At 40.5% G+C, this 20606-nt stretch overlaps 1 protein-coding gene across 1 annotated transcript in view; it reads right to left on the bottom strand.

Annotated features, from left to right (window-relative positions):
- The window catches only part of dnajb14 (DnaJ heat shock protein family (Hsp40) member B14), a 65481-nt gene that overhangs the window by 9974 nt on the left and 34901 nt on the right, over positions 1 to 20606 (bottom strand). Inside the window, exons 3-4 of the mRNA XM_067441595.1 lie at positions 3233 to 3378; positions 2954 to 3127 (exon numbers count right to left, since the gene is read on the bottom strand). Coding sequence (XP_067297696.1) covers positions 2954 to 3127; positions 3233 to 3378 — 320 coding nt within the window. The remainder of the gene's footprint in view (positions 1 to 2953; positions 3128 to 3232; positions 3379 to 20606) is intronic.

Here is a 20606-nt window from a genome sequence, read left to right on the forward strand (position 1 = left end):
AAAAATTAGCATATTATGATAAAGTTCATTATTTTCCATAATGTAATGATAAATATTAAACTTTCATATATTTTAGATTCATTGCACACCAACTGAAATATCTCAGGTCTTTTATTGTTTTAATACTGATGATTTTGGCATACAGCTTATGAAAACCCAAAATTCCTCTCTCAAAGAATTAGCATATTTCATCTGACCAATAAAAGAAAAGTGTTTTTAATACAAAAAAAGTCAACCTTCAAATAATTATGTTCAGTTATGCACTCAATACTTGGTCGGGAATCCTTTTGCAGAAATGATGCTTCAATGCGGCGTGGTATGGAGGCCATCAGCCTGTGGCACTGCTGAGGTTATATGGAGGCCCAGGGTGCTTCGATAGCGGCCTTAAGCTCATCCAGAGTGTTGGGTCTTGCGTCTCTCAACTTTCCTTTCACAATAACCCACAGATTCTCTATGGGGTTCAGGTCAGGAGAGTTAGCAGGCAAATTGAGCACAGTAATACCATGGTCAGTAAACCATTTACCAGTGGTTTTGGCACTGTGAGTAGGTGCCAGGTCGTGCTGAAAAACAAAATCAACTCCATAAAGCTTTTCAGCAGATGGAAGCATTAAGTGCTCCAAAATCTCCTGATAGCTAGCTGCATTGACCCTGCCCTTGATAAAACACAGTGGACCAACACCAGCAGCTGACATGGCACCCCAGACCATCACTGACTGTGGGTACTTGACACTGGACTTCAGGCATTTTGGCATTTCCTTCTCCCCAGTCTTCCTCCAGACTCTGGCACCTTGATTTCCTAATGACATGCAAAATTAGCTTTCATCCGAAAAAAGTACTTTGGACCACTGAGCAACAGTCCAGTGCTGCTTCTCTGTAGCCCAAAAGTGGCTTGACCAGGGGAATGCGGCACCTGTAGCCCATTTCCTGCACACGCCTGTGCACGGTGGCTCTGGATGTTTCTACTCCAGACTCAGTCCACTGCTTCCGCAGGTCCCCCAAGGTCTGGAATCGGTCCTACTCCACAATCTTCATCAGGATCCGGTCACGTCTTCTCGTTGTGCAGCGTTTTTTTGCCACACTTTTTCCTTCCCACAGACTTCCCACTGAGGTGCCTTGATACAGCACTCTGGGAACAGCCTATTTGTTCAGAAATTTCTTTGTCTTACCCTCTCGCTTGAGTGTGTCAATGATGGCCTTCTGGACAGCAATCAGGTCGACAGTCTTACCCATGATTGCAGTTTTGAGTAATGAACCAGGCTGGGAGTTTTTAAAAGCCTCAGGAATCTTTTGCAGGTGTTTAGAGTTAATTGGTTGATTCAGATGATTAGGTTAATAGCTCATTTAGAGAACCTTTTCATGATATGCTAATTTTTTTAGATGAATTTTGGGTTTTCATGAGCTGTATGCCAAAATCATCAGTATTAAAACAATAAAAGACCTGAAATATTTCATTTGGTGTGCAATGAATCTAAAATATATGAAAGTTTAATTTATCATTACATTATGGAAAATAATGACCTTTATCACAATATGCTAATTTTTTGAGAAGAACCTGTAAGCACTGAAAATGTTGAGGTACCATCGTAGTAGTTTTGTGTGTGTCAACATTATGGCAACGTACAACACTAAGTACCTCATGCGGGAAACAATGTGTAAATGCATGTAACTAACGTAAATCAAGTAAGCTAGTATGCATAGGTCATGAAGTGTTGGCGAAATAACACATTAGCGGAACAAAAGGGACTAATGTGTAATTTTTAGGGATGCTCTGATCGATCGGCACTGGTCGATAATCATATTTTATGACTCGATCGGTGCTCACTAAACTTGGCCAATCTCACGAACCAATCGCAATTTGATGACGTCAGCGCCTGAGGACATGCCAACATGCCATGACACATAGGGTAGTAGCAAATATTCAAACGAGAGTGAATTGGAGAAGGGTTCCAAAATGTGACCGGCAGTTGAACATGGGTCAGTCGGTCCTAAGTGATGGGCGAACGCCATTCGGAAGTATCGATATATAGTCTGATACTAACACATCTGAAAAATAGTGCGGAGTAGGCCTACGCAGAATGAGCTGATGCAGGGAAAGTGCGTGATACAACTTGTCCTAAACATGACACATACTTTATATTAAGGGCTTTAAAATAACTGGTAAGCATCTTAAGTGAGATTCCAATCCAAAGGAAGCGAATGTTCAGTTCGAAGGGTACTGCAAACAGCATTGAGAAGAAAGGAACATCGATACATCTCTTCACAGGAAGTGGAGAGTGAAAAATCACCCAACTGTTATTGCGCGTCACATCACCTGTCTTAAATAACGATGGAGCAGAGCCATTAGAAACAGCTCTACGATGGAGTAGTTTACATATGCATGTGAAAATTCATAGTTATTATACAAACTAGAGTAGGCCTATTTATGAATGGTTATGGCAATAACTGTTACATTCACATATCATGTTTTATGAATATGTAAACAATTTAAAAGTGTTAAGAAACAGCTGAGGGCTGTCATTTTACCTCAGGAATGTTAACTATGCAGCTGCGCGTAGAAAAGAAAGTGTTTGCGTTTCTTTAATGATGTTGGAGGGTGTTCCACATAACATGAGCAATTATTGTCAGCGAAGTCCACTTCAGCCGATATACTGTACTTAGGGAGTAGGGAGCAGTGAACAGTGCGTCAAATGGAATGCACATGTGAATCCAGCTATAAAAATAGCCGAAACATTTGTACTATTTTTATCTCCTGCTTCCTGCTTGATAGATAAATAAATAAAAACAAAAGTATTTTGAGTGTAGACCTTTTTTTGTACCACACTATACCCTCTTTAACCTCATAATAACCAGAATTTATAAAGTGAATGCTGTGCAGATTAATCCATCTGTGTGGAGAAAACCTACACATGTATTGCATCTGCTGATTTTACATGATCTACACAAAATGTCTTACATGAAGGGAAGCTGCCTCCAAAGAACATGTTAAAGAGATCTTCAGGTGTAATATCAGATTCAAAGCCTCTGTGGAAATCAAATCCTCCATGAGCACTGCTGGGCTCCTCTCCACTTGCATCATACTGCCTCTTCTTCTCTGGGTTACTGAGCACTGTGTAAGCATTTCCAATCTCTGGAGAAGAACAAAAACAGCATTTATTGTATCATATTTTAAATTGTAAATTTTTTAACAAGGTATTGGAACAAAATTGGTATGGTGTTTCAGGGACAGCATTACTTTTAAAGGCCTCGGTTGCTCCTGGCGCATGGTTTTTGTCAGGGTGGAATTTCAAAGCCAGTTTTCTGTAGGCCTTTTTCAGTTCCTCAACATTGGCATCTTTTCTGATAGCCAGTACCTCATAGTAATTCTTACAATTCTTTATCCTAAAGACAACAAAAAGCAACAGTTTTTAAAACATTTTATCTATTTTATATTAAACTTCCTTTTATTATTACAACTGTGGCTGCAACAAACTATTAAGTGCAGCTTTGCCGAGCTACATATACACAAACACACTCATCAAACACTTTATTAGGTACACCTGCTTAACTGCTCATTAACAAAAATATTTAAATCAGCCAATCACAATAGCATCTCAATGTACTTAGGCATGTAGACATTAGCCACGTTTCCATTACAGATTTGCGCAAAACTTTTGCGATATTTTCTAAATGTTGATAAAAAACGATAGCAAAATGACAGCATTTCCATTAGCCGCAGTTATGCGACAAACGTATTTTCCTCTCGCGATAGGTGCCATAATTTTGGGAATGACCTATGTTGGTAGGTTTCCTATATCCCATCCACCGCACAAGCCATTATTTTTATTGGAAGAAGACGTGTTATCCAAGAGTTAATGGCATGTAAAGCCCCTTACTTAAGCAGCACAGAGATGTTTGTGGGTGTTTTCCCCTCAGATCTGTTTCAAGGTCTTCATGATAATGTGGCAATTCTGTGTTTAGAATCCAGTATTCCTGTAATTCTATTGTCTTTTATGAGTTTAATAATGAACTCGGTCTAATCTTCTGTCCAAACATACCGCGCCATCTGTAAAGAATAATTGACTTACGCATGCCAGGTTATTGTGACGCATTGTCACATATAGCTAAAGAGTGAAATGTTTAAATTTGCAGGGTGGTAACAACGGATGACTCCTTCTCAAAACCCTCCGCTGTAGGCTTGCGGTTTTTGAGAGGGAGTCATCCGTTTTTCCCTGCCGCGCTCCCAAACCGCGCAGGCCTATCTTAGATCTGCGAGCTGGGGTTCGCATGTAGAGCTCAAGTATGTGGAGTGCAAGCAGACGGACCTCGCCCTTTCTCTCCCTCCCTCCCCCAAGCACGTGTGCGGGGTTCTGCCGGTCAAGTTCTCTCATGATTACTCATGTCCTAGCCCAGAAGCACGCAAGTTGGTTTCTTTCGGGATAAATGACATCATGATCACTGCAGCGTCCGACTTTAAGGATTTCGGGCCTGCTTTAATCGACAATGCTCTCCCACCTAACGGCCAGGAAGCACATCCTTCAGCGACCTATGCTGAGCTTATTGACGTGCTTTCGCGCGCTACTGAAAAGCTCGCTATTGAGTGGCCAGACAAGCCCCGAGTGACGCAATCTTCTCGACTCAACAAGAGATTTTTAAGGGCTCCTAATTCTAGGCCAGCACGGAGAAAGCTGCCATTTTTCGGTGATCGACATCTCCAGATCCTGGAAACAGCCCTTCTCAGTCCGAGATTGGGCCAGAATGCAAAATCATTTCTGCCCATCTCTCCCCAGCTTTCCTTGTCCATCTCTGTCACTTTCGCCGGCCAGCACGTTTCAGAGTACAGAACTGTCCAACCCACCCCTCCTTCGGAGCTAAACGAAAGAGACGCTTCTTGCTTTCTCCCCTCATGTCCGATCGACCTACCATCCGCCGCTCGCTTGGACAGAGACTCTTTCGGTTTTCTCCAGGAGCCAGTGGGGACCACTTTCTCCACTCAGGCTGTGACACCTCCCACTCCGCATCAGGACGCCAAGCACTCTCCTTCATCGAACCTTATCTCAGGTATGTCCACTACACCTCAGCACCCCACTTCCTGTCACATTTCTCTCACAAGTGGAAAAATCTGCCAGGGGTATCACCCTGGGTCCTCCACACAGTTCTGTCCGGTTACATACTCCGGTTCTGTCAAGTTCCATATTCAGGTCGTCCGACGATGTAGGAAGTGTCATCATTGGCTCATACAAGCCCACTCCAGGGATTTGGTGATTCGCCACCATTCATTTGGTGTTGCTCTTCAGCACATTCAATCACTTGGCTTGAGAGTGAACACCAACAAGTGTGTTCTCACCCCAGCTCAACAGACAACCTTCTTAGGGGTTCGCCTGGAATCTGTTCTGATGCAGACCAGTAACCCAAACCGTTTTTTTTTTTTTTTAACCACTTCGTTATTTTGGCTTGAAATTTCAATTGTTGGAACTGAATTTAGAAATGCTTTTGAAATGAAAAAAATTGCGTTTAATAAACAAAATACATTTTTGAAATAAAGCATTTGAAGTGCAGTATATGCAAAATAATCTGTTTCCCGAGTCCAAAAATAAAAGCAGACAGTTTATAGTTTATAATTATGTATTAAACTTATCTGTATGGCTAAAAATGATGGAGCATTGGGAGTTGTTTTGACTGTCTTAAAGGGGTGATGAATTAAGAAATCAACTTTCACTTGAGCTGGAAAGTTCGGAAATATCATGGTAATATAAGAATATCCTGTAAGTTTCAAAGCTGAAAACTTCCTTGTTAGTCAAAGAAAAGCTTTTACAGACACCAGGCCCAGAAAACGATTGTGTGCTTCATCCTGACATAATCGTGTGGTAAAAACACCTCTACAGAATAAGAACCACATGTAATTCAGTAGCCTCACACACCGACTCATCAGATCACACTAGCCAGCAGCAATAAATATGTGGAAGAAGATGGCAAGATAACATGGAAGAACACAGTTGCTGCATAAGCTTCCTTCGGATCCTAATATTAGGAATGTATGATACTTCCATTTTTAATGAAGTTCCAGCTCACGAGGGGAAGACATGCACGTGTTCACTTCATTTCACTGCGGAATCGGTTGTAAACAAGTCTCAAGTGCTGGACTTGCAGACACAATGTTATGCCTTCTATACTGGATCCGACAAGAATGGTGCAACAAACTTATGTGGGTAAAACGTCTTTTATATGTAATAGTAGTTCCGGGGCTATGTGTTTTCCAGACGGGCTATCAAAACGTAAGCCTGTCGACAGGCTGATGAATCTTTCGCAACGCGCGATCGCTGCTGAGGTTGGACGCTGTAAGATAAAATCCCATAAAATCCTGTGAGTTATGGAACAAAAATGTCAAGTGGTAGACCCAAAAAGATTTCACCTGCACTGAGCCGCAGGATCCGACGGGTTGTCCGTGAAGACACAGGTCGATCCTCAACCCAAATTAAGGCCCTTACTGATGCTGACTGTAGCCCAATAACCATAAGACGTCATCTGCTAGAGAAGGGCTTCAAGAACAAAAAACGTCTTCAAAGGCCACGTCTCCTCACATGACACAAACTTGCCCGTTTAGAATTTGCAAGGGAGCACCAAACATGGGACATTGAAAAGTGGAAGAAAGTTTTATTCTCTTGACGAGAAAAAATTTAACCTTGACGGTCCTAATGGCTTCCAACGTTACTGGCATGACAAGGAGATCCCACCTGAGATGTTTTCTACGCGGCACCGTGGAGGAGGCTCCATCATGATCTGGGGTGCTTTTCCTTCAATGGGAAAATGAAGCTTCAGGTTGTGCAGGGGCGTCAAACGGCGACTGGGTATGTGGATCTGTTTGACCGAGGGCCCACGTCTGTGCGGTAAAGACTACGTTTTTCAACAGCTGCAATTCACAAAGCCCGCCTGACGAAGGACTTCTTCCAAGAGAATAATGTTGCTCTTTTGGACCATCCTGCGTGTTCCCCTGATCTAAACCCATTGAGAACATTTGGGGATGGATGGCAAGGGAAGTTTACAAAAATGGACATCAGTTCCAGACCGTGGATGCCCTTTGTGTAGGGCTGGGCGATATGGCACAAAAAAAAAAAAAATCACAATATAATTTTCCATATCAGTCGATATCGATAAATATCACGATAAATGTAAAATCTTTATTTCTTTAAAGTTTAAAGGCATATTTTTGCTCCTGAGTGAAATATGTAGAAAACAGACAGTTAACTGTGGTTTTAAACTATCCTTTATTGTCAAAACATGACAAACACTTCCCAAACAGGTGAACAATTTATTAAAACTAAGGTAGATTTATTTATTAAAATCTTAATTGTGGTCAGCATTTTTGTACTCTACACTGTATATCAATAATATCATTACTTATTGTGTAAGTAGTAAACCACTAAAAATGCAAACGGGCAAAAAAAGTTCCTCTGTGCATCTCTCTCTCTCCGTCTCTCTGTACGCACGCATGCACGCACGCAGTGGGCTGGTCGTGAGAGGAGGGAGAGAGCAAAGTTCAATATTTGTGGATCTCCAGTAAGGGCTGTCTAGTCTATTTTATTCATTTTAAACATCGGATGACATTATTTCTCTTTTGATACAGGAGATGCTGAGTTATTAATAAATCATCAAAGACAATTATGATAGCGATCGTGTACAAGTCCGATGTTTTAGTGATTATAGTTTGGTACAGTTAGCGTTAGCTAGTTGTAAGTCACCCACCGCAACTAACAAGGTAATAAGCCTGTGTGTGAATGAAGTTAATGTAGATTTACCGCTGTGCTGGGCTCAATGTTATATGGAAGAACTTCGAAGAAGCAGGATAATTTAATAAGTAAATTCCGTGTAGTGAACGTGAACCTATGATTAGGGCTGCACGTTTTCAAGTTTTTCATTAACCGTTAACCGAGGCCCTTAGCGGTTAATACTCGGTTAACCATAGTGTGCATCAGGGTTTTTATTTTTATTTTATTAATTTGACGACCGCCATCTCAGTATAGTGAACGCGCCTATAGAGAGAAATGTACAGCATGGATTACATAATCAGAGAGTAGCCTATTTCTTTTTGTTTTAAATTGTTAAAAGACATTTCAAGCTTTCTTAAGATATATTTCATGTCTGTGAGGCCTACGCTGAGTTTCGTTAAATTAGGATGAGATGCGCTCCAGTTCACGAGCAATGCAAGTGGCCGCGAGGGCGCCTGTATGATTAGGGCATGTAGTAAAATATGCAGCCGAGAATGATTCACACAGCGTTTGACTGAGCCTCTCCCGGCAGAGAGTTCAAGCATCTGTGGACTCGTTCCTTCAGCTCTGGCCATCTTGGGTTCAGTCCGGGATTAGCTTTTTTTTGTTTTCTTCATTACAGTTAAAGTAGCCTCTGCTTTTCACTAGTCCCTCACAAGTTTCTCACTTCAAACTTTCTTTCTTCTGATCCGTTATGTACAGCGCGTGCGGCTCCCGCTCTGCTTCTGCCCTAATGCGACTTATAGTCCAGTGCGACTTGTTATTTTCCTCTTCATGACGCATTTTTTGACTGATGTGACTTATTCTCCGGAGCGACTTATAGCCTGAAAAATGCGGTAAGCATTGCATTGCAATACTTGCATTTTGCCCCGTCACTCTCAATTTGTTTTATTGAGTCAATTTGTTTTATTGACTGTTTTAAGTCGGATGAGATCCAAAATATCTCCAAACCACTGAAGTTGAGCGAACTAACTTGTCAGTGCTATCTGTGTCCTCCGAGCTGGTCGTGAGTTATGAGTTTTTCACTATCGCTCATTTTTATTGCTCCACTTCACTCCGATCCTCCAAGCCTGTCAGTCACTGACTGCAAACAACAGCGCGTGCAGCACCCAGAAGCCCGGTCTGCAATACGCATGTGCAGCATTATGCATAACGCGTAAGGATTATATCGAGAATTTATCGAACTGTTGTTATTGTTTTATCGAGGAAAATTAATATTAATATGATAAATATCGTTATCGTTTTATCGCCCAGCCCTACCTTTATGAAGCCATCTTTAACACATGGAGCAACGTTCCCAACAGCCTCCTGGAAACAGTCGCATCAAGCATGCCGAAACGAGTTTTTGAAGTGATCAACAAGAATGATGGGGCAACTCACTACCGAGTCCTTTTTTGACACTTTTAGTGCTGTTGTGCGTTTATTTTTGGGCTATGGTCTTAAACTTTTGATCAGCTGATTTTTTGTTTGTTAAATTAAAGTTTTAGTTTTTTTATGTGACGACCCAGTGAGTTAACCGCATGTTGAATCAATTTAGTCTCTCAAACCAACTCTTGAATTGTCTTGCCTATATAAACTTTAATTTAACAAACAAAAAATTGCTCTGATTATTTTTCTAAATTAGGTTAATAAAGAAACGAAACTAAATATAACTACTTTGACATTAAAAACAAAACTGAACTATTTTAATGGCTGCAACAATGTAAAAAAAAAAAAAAAAAAAAAAAAAAACACGGGCTCAAGTCGGACTCGGGCTGAGAATTTTGATAAGCTGTCGGTTTTTACTAAGGAAAATGACTAAAATAGTAACTCACAGTGACTTGGATAAGTAACTTTAATCTGACTACTGGTTTGGAAATAGTAACGCGTTAGATTACTCGTTACTGGAAAAAAGTAGTCAGATTAGAGTAGTAGACTGGCATCACTGGTTGTAAGTGATCTATGTGAAATTAGCTATGGCCGCTGCGGATGACGGGCTGCGTTCGAAACAAATGATCAATCTCCTGACGACTCCTCTGTTAAGTGGGGTTTCCCCAGGCTGAGGAGGATGGTTGGCTGGCTTTGCCCTTAACTGGCTGTTCTCAGATAGCTTGATTAAAGGGTTACTTCAGCGATTAGCATATGGCTTTGTATCAGTAGAAACCCTGGAGAATATTCAAATTATTGTGCTTTCCCCTCTCATATCTCCCTGAGACGAGAGATTTATGCATTTTATTTCAGGAAAAATTCCTCCTATGATGCAAAATGCCGATTTTTGCATCATAGGAGGAATGTTTGCCCAGAGGCTAAAGACTACAGCCAGCAGAGGGAGCCATTTCCGCATGTTTTGAATCCGGCATTGGGGGATGGGAGATTACACTCAGCTTGCAGGGAGAGCTCAGCTTGCAGACAGGATCATTTAAACGGAGTTATGGTGAGCAATGTAAGTCTTTTAACTTCTCAAATTCATTTCTATGAAAGTTAAGCTTGCAAAGGCATGAACTGAAACGCGCCAGACTGAACTCGCGTTGTGAATGTATGCCGCGAGTGTAGTCGTGATTTTACCTCAGCTCTCATCACTCGTGCAGTTAGTGATCAGTGCTGTGAGACTCGCGCGGTGACTCACTCATTATATTGTAGTGTCTCTAACTCAGTCACAGTAATGAAGTTGTTGGCGTTGGGAATGGCCTCACAGGGCAGCGAAGCATTCTGGGAATTGTAGTCTTTCATCCCCATGGGACAAAAATACATTTTCTGTCTTTTCTCAGTCTAGAAGACAACAAATTCAAAAATAATTTCACATTTCTACTGCATTGATGACCCAGTTTAAATACAGATTCATCTTCCCAGCGCTGAAGTACCCCTTTAAGCACAACTGTTTTCTGACTTCCTGTTGGGTTAAAAGGAGTCTGAGAAAAAGGCCCAAGAGTCGGCAGGCTGGACTTGATTGTTGTTTTGAGTTTGTTTGACTTTGTTTCTTTGGTACATCCAACACTACAACAGCACATTACCCTTTCATGCATTCATTACACAACACACTGATTCCTGACTGTTACACTTAATACTGTTTTTTTTCTTTATAGTTCTATTTTGTTAATACATTTTGTATTTTATTTCGGCTTTCGTGTGTGTCCCAATCTTTGTTGCGTCCCTTGGAACCATGGGGCGTAACACTGATGTCAGGCCGTTAACGTTAGCTAACAAGCGGTGTTTTTTCTGTTTCTTTTGATGTTCTTGTCAGTCCGTGTTTTTGTTTGTTTAAGAGTATTTGCGCTAGTGAGCTGATTTTGATTTATTTCACCATTTGCCTAAACGGTGACAAGTGAGTGCAGTGGCATCATCAATAAATAGTCAAATTGCCTTTTTGTCTCGCGTATACTTTTTGGTTGGCCCCTTCCCAACGAACCCTTTGAAAGCAAGGTTCATAACAGTATTGTGTACGGTGCATTATTGTATTTGTAGAGAGTGTGTGTGTGTGTGTGTGTGTGTGTGGGGGGGGGGGTGTTATGGCGACGGCGTGGGGTGTGTTGATCGTTAGTGATGACTGAAACCCCATGGTACGCTATTGTGTATATTATTTATATTATTATATATATACACACACATACAAAATACATGCATGAAAAACAAGTAAATATTTTTATAGAAATAGTATATACTAAGAAATGACATGTATTTTGATATAGCACATTTTTTTAATGAGGAATAAACATATAGATTGGGCAGAACAAGAAAGGCTATTAATAATCTCTCATAGCGCAAAAGTATTATAATATAGAGCGGCAGAAAACACGTATGCGCATCCCATGTGCAGGATGATGCGCTTGAAATAACAGTCTGCATTGAGAAGTTCAAAACACAAAGTGAATACGTAGTGTATCTATGCAATATTTTACTAAGCCATTTATTTTAACAGTTTAACATTTCAGTTACTGTGTGTGAAGAACAATACAATATATAGTCCAGTGTTGTGCTCTAACAGACACCCGGTAGAAAGTAACACAATTTACAGCAATAAACGCCAGCACGACAAAGTAATTTTATGCAAAACCATACACCGTTATCAGGGCCGTTTCTAGCCTTTCTGGCACCCTAGGCAAGATTCATATGTTGAAACTAAAGCACGCTGTAACGAGTAGAAATATAGTGTGGCCCCTTTAAGAGTTGCGCGCGCTCCCTGCAAAATAAGTCTGCATTTTGTGTATGTGCGCACTGAGTCTTGAGCTCCCATGTGTGGGGATTATTTTCTGTTTTCTGTTGCTAACAGTCAGTTATTTTGTTTTATTAAGTAATGCTGTGGACGGAAAGGGCGTTTGTGATGAAAGTTCAGCGGGGAATAAAGTGCGATCTGTTTGATGTTAATCGCCTCCGTGTTTGAATCCACTCCAGTTACATTAAGTGAGCTATCCGCATTTTTCACTCCAACACAAGCGTTACAACGCCATGGATGACGACGTTCCCTGCCGCCCTCTACATGATCTCATTTCATTACAGCAGCGCCACTATCACCATGGCGACTTCTCTCCAATAATCGCAACTAATCATAATGCCTTGAAATAGCAAAAGTATGAAATATTAATAATAAAATATATATGAAATAACTAAAAAAAAATTGTTGGGGTGGGGGCTCACTGGCGCCCCCCAGCTGTTGGCGCCCTAGGCGACCGCCTAGTTTGCCTATGTCTAGAAACGGCACTGACCGTTATTAACAGATCAAGCATAATTACAGGAACAGTTAATCATTTTGGAGAGGGTTTCATCGTGTTGACTCTCGTAAACCAAACGCGACACACAGTTTGAATGCTGAATGGAGAGTGACTGAGCCGCAGCGGAGGGAAACATGCATTGATGTGAACTTGAATTTAATGACTTAAATATTCATCTGTACCTCACATTAAACTATGGAATGGCTTCAGAACACTTATAATATAGTGCACAAATCATTGGTGGTGCTTTATAATGTTTTTGAGCCTTTTGTGGGGCACTGGGGCTTAACAATAACAGAATATTATACACGGACAGCATCAGATTCGGATCGGCCTTGTCTGACCGATAACCGATCTGGCAAACAATTGGGGATCGGAGCCGATGACGTCAACGCAAAATGCGCGAGACCCCGTTTCGTTTGGCGGTGTGCACGTCAATTTTTTTAATTTTGCGTGTGGCTCCACAGCCGAAGAACCATGAGTGCCAGACGAATCTGGTCAAGCATGACGTCTCATCACGCCGCACCCAGTCTGCACATCTAGTTTAAACACCTCCTCAAACGGACGAGGTGCACACTCCGTCAGCGAGAGAGACATGGGCTGCGTCCGAAAACCTAGGCAGCTGACTCATTGCCTCGCTGCCTTATCAGACAATGACTTGTAAGGCAGTGTTTTGTGCATGAAGGCACCCCACAAAACTAATTTCGGACAAACTTCTAAGACAGTATAACAGTTTAATGATCCACATTAAAATAGAGCGAGCTTTGGTGAGAACTAAACTTATTTAATTACTAAATTAGTAATTTCTCGCTAAAAATGACATCAGAAGTGGAAAAAATTGGTAAAAAACATACATTTACACACAAACTGACCAGCAAACGCTACTTTCGGACGCCATCTTTTTCCCCCAGCTCAACTGCCACTGAATGGAAAGCACAGGATTGTGGGATATCAAAGGCAACAAAGGATACATGTATGCAGCCTTCAAAAATCGATCAGATGAAGGTCTCTCAGGAGACAGGAAGTAAAGCAAACATTAGATTATGACGTTATGACGTTGCTTGATGCCATCCTACCTTCAAATGTGTCCTCTGAAGGCAGCATTTTCCAGGTTTAAGACGCAGCTACGGAAAACAAACAAACAAGCATGCAAATGGAAATGGAAATGATCACGGCCGGAAATTTTTTGAGCTCATTATTTTTATTGTGCGATTAATTGATTTATTGACCATTGCGACAGGCCTATGTTTTGGTAGCCCGGCTTTGTAAGCACTGGGAGTCTGAAACCATATCGCAATTAACCAACAAATAAGGGATTCTCCAGCCTGTGACAGCGTGCTGGTATGTTCTGTAAGACAGGTCATGTACACAATCAATACGATCTTTAACAAAATGCAATACTATCGCATATTAAAAAAAAACATGTTTTACTCACACAAGTGTGCGGCACCTTTCCTGTCGTATCCAATATAGAATGCACAGCACTGTGTTTTAAATATATGTCTGCAAATCCAGTGATGACCTGTGCCTTGTTTACAAACAATTACCTTGCTATCTTTGGCATGTTTATTGATCGGTAATGCGATCAGTTTAGCTCCACGAGTCAGTGGGCAGGGCTGCAGAAGCAGACATACACATATAGAGGCAGATTTCACCCTTCTAATACGTCATTGATTTGAGAGTCTCTTTTTCTGAGCATGTGTCTATGAAAGCTTATCTCTTAACAAGGAAGTTTTCAGTTCTGAAACTTACAGGATATTCTTATTAGGGCTGCACGATATTGGAAAAAAATTACATTGCGATATTTTTTCCCCCAACGATATATATTGCGATATTGAGAGCCATCAATCCAGGCTAAAGTCAATAATTACCATTCCGTGATATTAATAATTTCACTAATAAGGAAGCTTCATTACAAGTGACAAAAAGAAATGTTGGAAAGTATGTGCAAAGATGAAACTAAACCTCCAGTAGGTGGCAGCAGATGACCGTCTTAACAAGTGAGTCACTGAGTCGTTCATTCAAACGATTCATTCGAACGCGGAATCGTTCACACTTGTTGCTCTGAGTGAGACGCGTTACGGGTCTGCTGTGAACGATTTTCACTGCTGAAATAGAACAAAAACACTAAATATTGCATCTAAAATGTAAGTGACTAAGTGAATGTTAATTAGTTGTTTATGCAACTGTCATATGAAATCAGTGTCATTTTCAGTCGTGATGGTATTCAGGAAAACGCTCAAGTGTTGTAATTTCTCCTCGAGAGGCTGCACGAGCGTGAACAGCGCGACCTTATTATCGTCAGTTCATTATATATTATCCACAATCGATCGCCACTTACACTAAATTAATGCACAAACATTCTTGCATTTTGGTGATTCGCTAGTTATTTTTTGTTTTAATCAGGCTCGCCTCTTGTCCGTTAGTCAAGTAAAATTCTCTTTCACTTGTCCCTTCAAAACACCCACGTCCCGGACAAGCGTTATTGTCGAGCCCTGCTTTGTATTCGTCGTAAAGATCTTTGTGGTGCCGTTTTAAGTGATCAGACAAATTGGTGGTGTTTTCTTGTTTTGTGGCCACAAGACACTCCATGCAAAGTACCTCTTTTTGTTCAACATCCTCCTTTATGTAGCCAAAATAGTCCCAAAAAGATGATTTCTGGTACAAACCTTTTTTTCCCTATTCGGATCCTCTTCGTTGCGCATTTTGCGAACCAATCACTGTGCAGGCATGAGGAACGTGCATAGTAAACACAGTAAACACAAACTTGTGTTTACTGTGTGCTACCGTTCTCTTAATAAACCATGGGCTACGACCCTTCACATCGCAAGTTCCGGCGATGTGACTATCGCACACGCGCACATCGCGATGTCGATGTTAAAACAGAATATCGTTCAGCCCTAATTCTAACATTACCATGACCTTTTATATATCAAAGGCTCAAGGGAAAGTTGATTTCTCAATTCATCAGCCCTTTAAACAGAAGTGGTCCAAGAACAGAGCCTTGAGGAACCCCCTGATAGAGAGAACACAGAGAAGATTTGAAGTTATGAATAATAATGAAAAAATGTATATCGGTATAAACCAAGATAGTGCACTATCTGTAATGCTGATAGCAGATATTCAAGAGGTGAGTATTAGGGCTATCAACGAATATTCTAATTTCGACTATATATTCAAATTTTTTATTTTTATTTTAAGTGGGGGGGAAAACGCTGCAGTAGTAGAGGCGTGGCTGTCTGTTTTGCGAGTGAGCACGTGCATGGGGGTTCAGGGACAGGTCACAGGAGTCGCACTGTCTGTCAAAGCTCAAAGTTGACGCATCTTGCAGTGAAGGAAGTAAAATTGTTGAGCCGCGAGATAAAGTTAAATGCAAGCTGTATATATTCATTTAAACTGTTATCCGCAGAGAGAGAGAGAGAGAGAGAGAGAGAGAGAGAGAGAGAGAGAGAGAGAGAGAGAGAGAGAGAGAGAGAGAGAGAGAGACTTTTTGACTTTTAGTCTTTCTTTATTTTAACAATTAATCAAAATATATAAATATATAAAACACAGAGATATTCACATATGCTCATATTCAACAACAAAAAAAAGATAATAATAATAATTAAAGCTGCGAGCAGCGATGACGGGCCCAAGCCGGGGGCACCGCCACCCCGGTGGCATCAGCTTAACTGTGCACAGCATGCAATAGGCATTTAATATGGGAAAAAATAAATAATGGGACTATGTCAAATTCATTTGAATTCACCTCATTAACTGCAGCAACTGGTGCTGCTATGACCAGGAACCACAACACTCACATCTCTGAGATCAATTACATTTTATTCTTTAATTTTATGTCAGGTGATGTCAAATGTCAATTTCAAATGAGTGCAGAATACTGTCCAAATGCTGAAGTTATATTATCCTTACACTTCTCTTAAAAATAAATTAAGCCAAATCACAGAGACCGCAACAATGATTTTAATATCAGTGTCAGGTAAGAGTAATATGCGTGCATAAAATTTATAGAAGTTTATTATAAACAGCCACTTTTATAAGATCATGTGAATTTTTTTTTTATCCATTTGAATTTTATCAATAAATAATTAGTTTAAAGAGGTGTCATACGTGATCTTTGCAAACACAGCGCATGACCTTCTTTAAAGCCCATGTTATAGAAAACAATTAAAAGTATTAGGACATCACTTTCAATTATGTGCAAATGTATTTTTTGCAGCTCAATATATATATAATACATTTTTTAAAACTTATTTTTCACAATAAAGTGATAGATATTGCTGATAGCCTATGATATGAAATGGTTAAATTATGAAAAAACAAGAAACAAGGCGACACACAGAGTGAGAGAGACCCCCTCCACACACACACACACACACACACACACACACACACACACACACACACACACATAGAGTGATCCTGAGAGAGGGAGAGTGAGGGGGAGGGGAATGACAGACACAAAATCTAAACAGTGAGAGATCATTGTTTTTATTTCACTGTTTTGCAATAACAACAATAGTTTTATCTTCAAAACAGTGTTCCTAGGACATATCCAACCTGGTTACTAAATAAGGCTACACTCTCACCTTCTGGTTATTCTATATGCCGGTAGCTCATTGGTTCTCATTTTTGTCCTTAAACAAAAGGCATTATTCTTCTCATTTTTAAGTTACACACACTACTTATTTTTTCCTTTTCTTTTTAAAGACAATTAAATGTGTTTTTTCTTTTGTTAGTAATGTTTTTTTATATTTATATATTTTTATTAATAATTATTGGTATTAACACAATTATTTAACTAATTATATAAAACAATATTGTCAATGCCCTACAAATAAACTGGTTTTATACATGAATTTTTTTATTCAAACCCAGAATAATATGTTTAATCCTTTAATGCAGGCCAAAGCACAGCATTGAGAGGTAATCTTTTTAGACAGAAGAGTGGCTCTTTCTCTCACACACACACATACACACACACACACACACACACACACACACACACACACACACTGTAGAAATCAGTGACACGTGTCCCCATGAGTCTGTGTGCATTCAGGTTGAAGTCCCCACCAGGCTAGAAAAAAGAACCCACACACACACACACACACACACACACACACACACACACACACACACACACACACACACACACACACACACACACACTATTAATGCTAAAGTATGCTGCAGGCAACTCTTATCAGTTCAGCCCACCCCACCCCACCCCCCCCCCACCCCACCCCACACACACACACACACACACACACACACACACACACACACACACACACACACACACACACACACTCATGTCTGGTTCACTATCTGTTTGGGGACTCACCATAGACATAATGGTTTTTATGCTGTACAAACCATATTCTGTCCTCCTACACTGCTCCTACCCCAAAACCTACCCATCACACAAAACTTTCTGCATTTTTACATTTTCAAAAGAACTCCTTCTGTCTGATTTATAAGCTTTTGTACCCATTGGGAAGTCCCCATGAGTCTGTGTGCATTCAGGTTTAAGTCCCCACCAGGCTAGAAAACCATTCTCACACACACACAGAGGCAAGGTTTTTTGCTTGAAAACTTATACAATATTGCCCTCTACTGGTCATTTAAGGGAGTGCATAAGTGTTGAAAAAACGGGGGAAAAAACAGAAAAACAACCAGTGTGATTATATAGAATAACCAGCAGGTGGGAGTATAGCCTTATTTATGAACCAGGCACTTGTGTGCTTATTTTGTGTTTTTTAGGCTTTTGCTACGGGAACACCGTTTGAGATATCCAATAACCGTTCGCATTTTAGCATCTTCTGTATATTTACTTCATGTTGTCCGAGTTTGGAGGAGATTGAATGAATCGCTTTTGAGGAGAAGGTAAAAACTCAGAGCTCGTTTTCGACTTCTTGTTATCTTCCAACCAAATTATCTGACTTCCTGTTGGTCAGAGCTAATGACTGTAAATTAGAAAGTTGCCCGGCTCGAAAAGTACAATATATATACCGAGTTTGGTGAATGTAGATAAAACTAACCCCCCACTTTGGACAAAAGCCACACTTCCTGCTGCCAGTTGGTGGCGCTATAACTGTGACTCACAAAAGTCATATCCATGTGATCGGCCTCTTACAACGAACACACAGCTGAAGTTTCATCAAAATGAATTAATGTATGCAGAAGTTATAACACACTTCCTGTTTCCTTTTTCTCGCCATAAATTCATCTCTTCGCCACCGCCAAACCGTTTGAGATATCAAAAAGTTGCTCGCAATTTAGCATCCTCAGTGTCTTGACTTCAGGCTGACCGAGTTTGGTGCTGATCGGGTTAATCGTCTAGGAGGAGTATCGCAAATTCCAGAGCGTGCGTTTTCCGAACAACCCATAATAGCTCACTTCCTGTTGGGCTGACGCATAACTTAGAGCACGAAAGTTGTTCAGCCCGATGAGCTCTATATGTGTACCGAGTTTCATATATGTACGTGCAAGTGTGTTTGATTTATAGAGCCCGTTTTCAGACCCCACTTTAGGGGGCGCTGTCGAGCCCCCCTGCCACGCCCGGGTCCCAGCCTCAGCCCGGCCCTGATGGCCACGCATTCTGATGCGTGTGCAAAGTTTCAAGAGTTTTCGAGCACGGGAAAGGCCCCAAAAAGGCCCAAATAGTCGGTAAAAAAAATAATAATATATAATAATAATAATAAAAACCCTTAGAAGAACAATAGGGCTCTGCGCCCTTTCAGGGCTTGGGCCCTAATTACAATAAAATACTCACACACACATTTGTAAAATTCCATCTTCTAATTTACATAAAACATCATTCAAACCCCAAGTTTGTTCAAAAGTATCAAGATCTCCAACCATTTTATAATATGCAAACTCAACCGTAAGCCGAGCAGATATCAGACCCCTTAAAGTCATCTTGACATCAGTAGAAACACTCCCATTCATCTTTGCTTTTCTTGTCAGCCACATGGCTAATTTTGCTTGACCATATAAAAAGTTTATTAACACATCTCTTTTTCTGTTTTGATAGTTATATTTAGGGCCATAAATAAAACCATTAAAAGAAAATTCAAATTTCAAATTTGTACTCCATTCTTCCAACAGCAGAAGCATTGGCTTCAATCTTTCACACTTCAAGAATAAGTGAAACACATCTTCAAACTTAAGACAAAAAGGACATTCATCCGTTACTGTTGGATCAATATGTGCCCTATGTCTATTGGTAGTTATTATTCCATGTATTAATCGCCACTGGAGGTCCGCAGTTCTCTTATCGATAGGACGTTTATATAAAGTCCTCCAGCTACCAGTAGGGGGAACATCAAATCCTTCCATCCCCTGCCATTTAGAGTCTGAGACGCTTTTTAATGATTCAAAATGCCTCACTTTTACACAGGTCTGATACATTGCTCTTTTTCCAATATCAGCAAACAAACTAAGTTCTGGAGTTTTAAAACTCAGCAACTTTCCTTTATCCTCTGGCCATATCTCCACAGCTGCCTTTACACTCAGACTTGGAAACTCAACCATCTCATTATTACATTTCTGCTTTGTTTCCTCATCCAAAAAATCTGCAAATGTTGATGGTATTACAGATAAAAATTCAGTCCTTAATCTTTCTGCGACTCGGAGTGATTTAATACCAAGCTTTGCCGCAATGTCTCTTGAAGGCAACCATTCTCTCTTACTCCAAAGATGAGAGACTTTTATAAACTTAGCTTTCACCATAGCAGTCAGCATGGAATGAGAGTTCAAGATGTCCATAGGTAATGTGGGATTATACAGGAGAGGTTCTTCTTTAATCCATGATCCACTTGCAACTCCTTCTTCACGAACAATTCTCAGAACATTCCAGGATTTCAGGACAGTTTTATAAAACGGAGTTAACTCGGCTAATATCTCATCATTTAATTTCATTAAAAACAAGTGTCGATCTAGTCCCAGTCGTCCTCCTCTCCTCAAAAGACCACAAGCCACATCAGCCCAACAGACATCTTCCCCATACAACAGCCTCTGGGCAGCTTGTAGTCTAAAAACAGCAATCCTACTATCTACATCAATTAAACCTTGCCCCCCCTCATGAAGAGGCAGGTAAAGTACTGCAGGTTTCAGCCAATGCTGACCTGTCCAAAAGAACTCAACAATACATCTCTGAATGTCCTTAATGACA

Source organism: Pseudorasbora parva, chromosome 4, assembly GCF_024679245.1.
Source record: "Pseudorasbora parva isolate DD20220531a chromosome 4, ASM2467924v1, whole genome shotgun sequence".
NCBI lineage: Eukaryota > Metazoa > Chordata > Actinopteri > Cypriniformes > Gobionidae > Pseudorasbora > Pseudorasbora parva.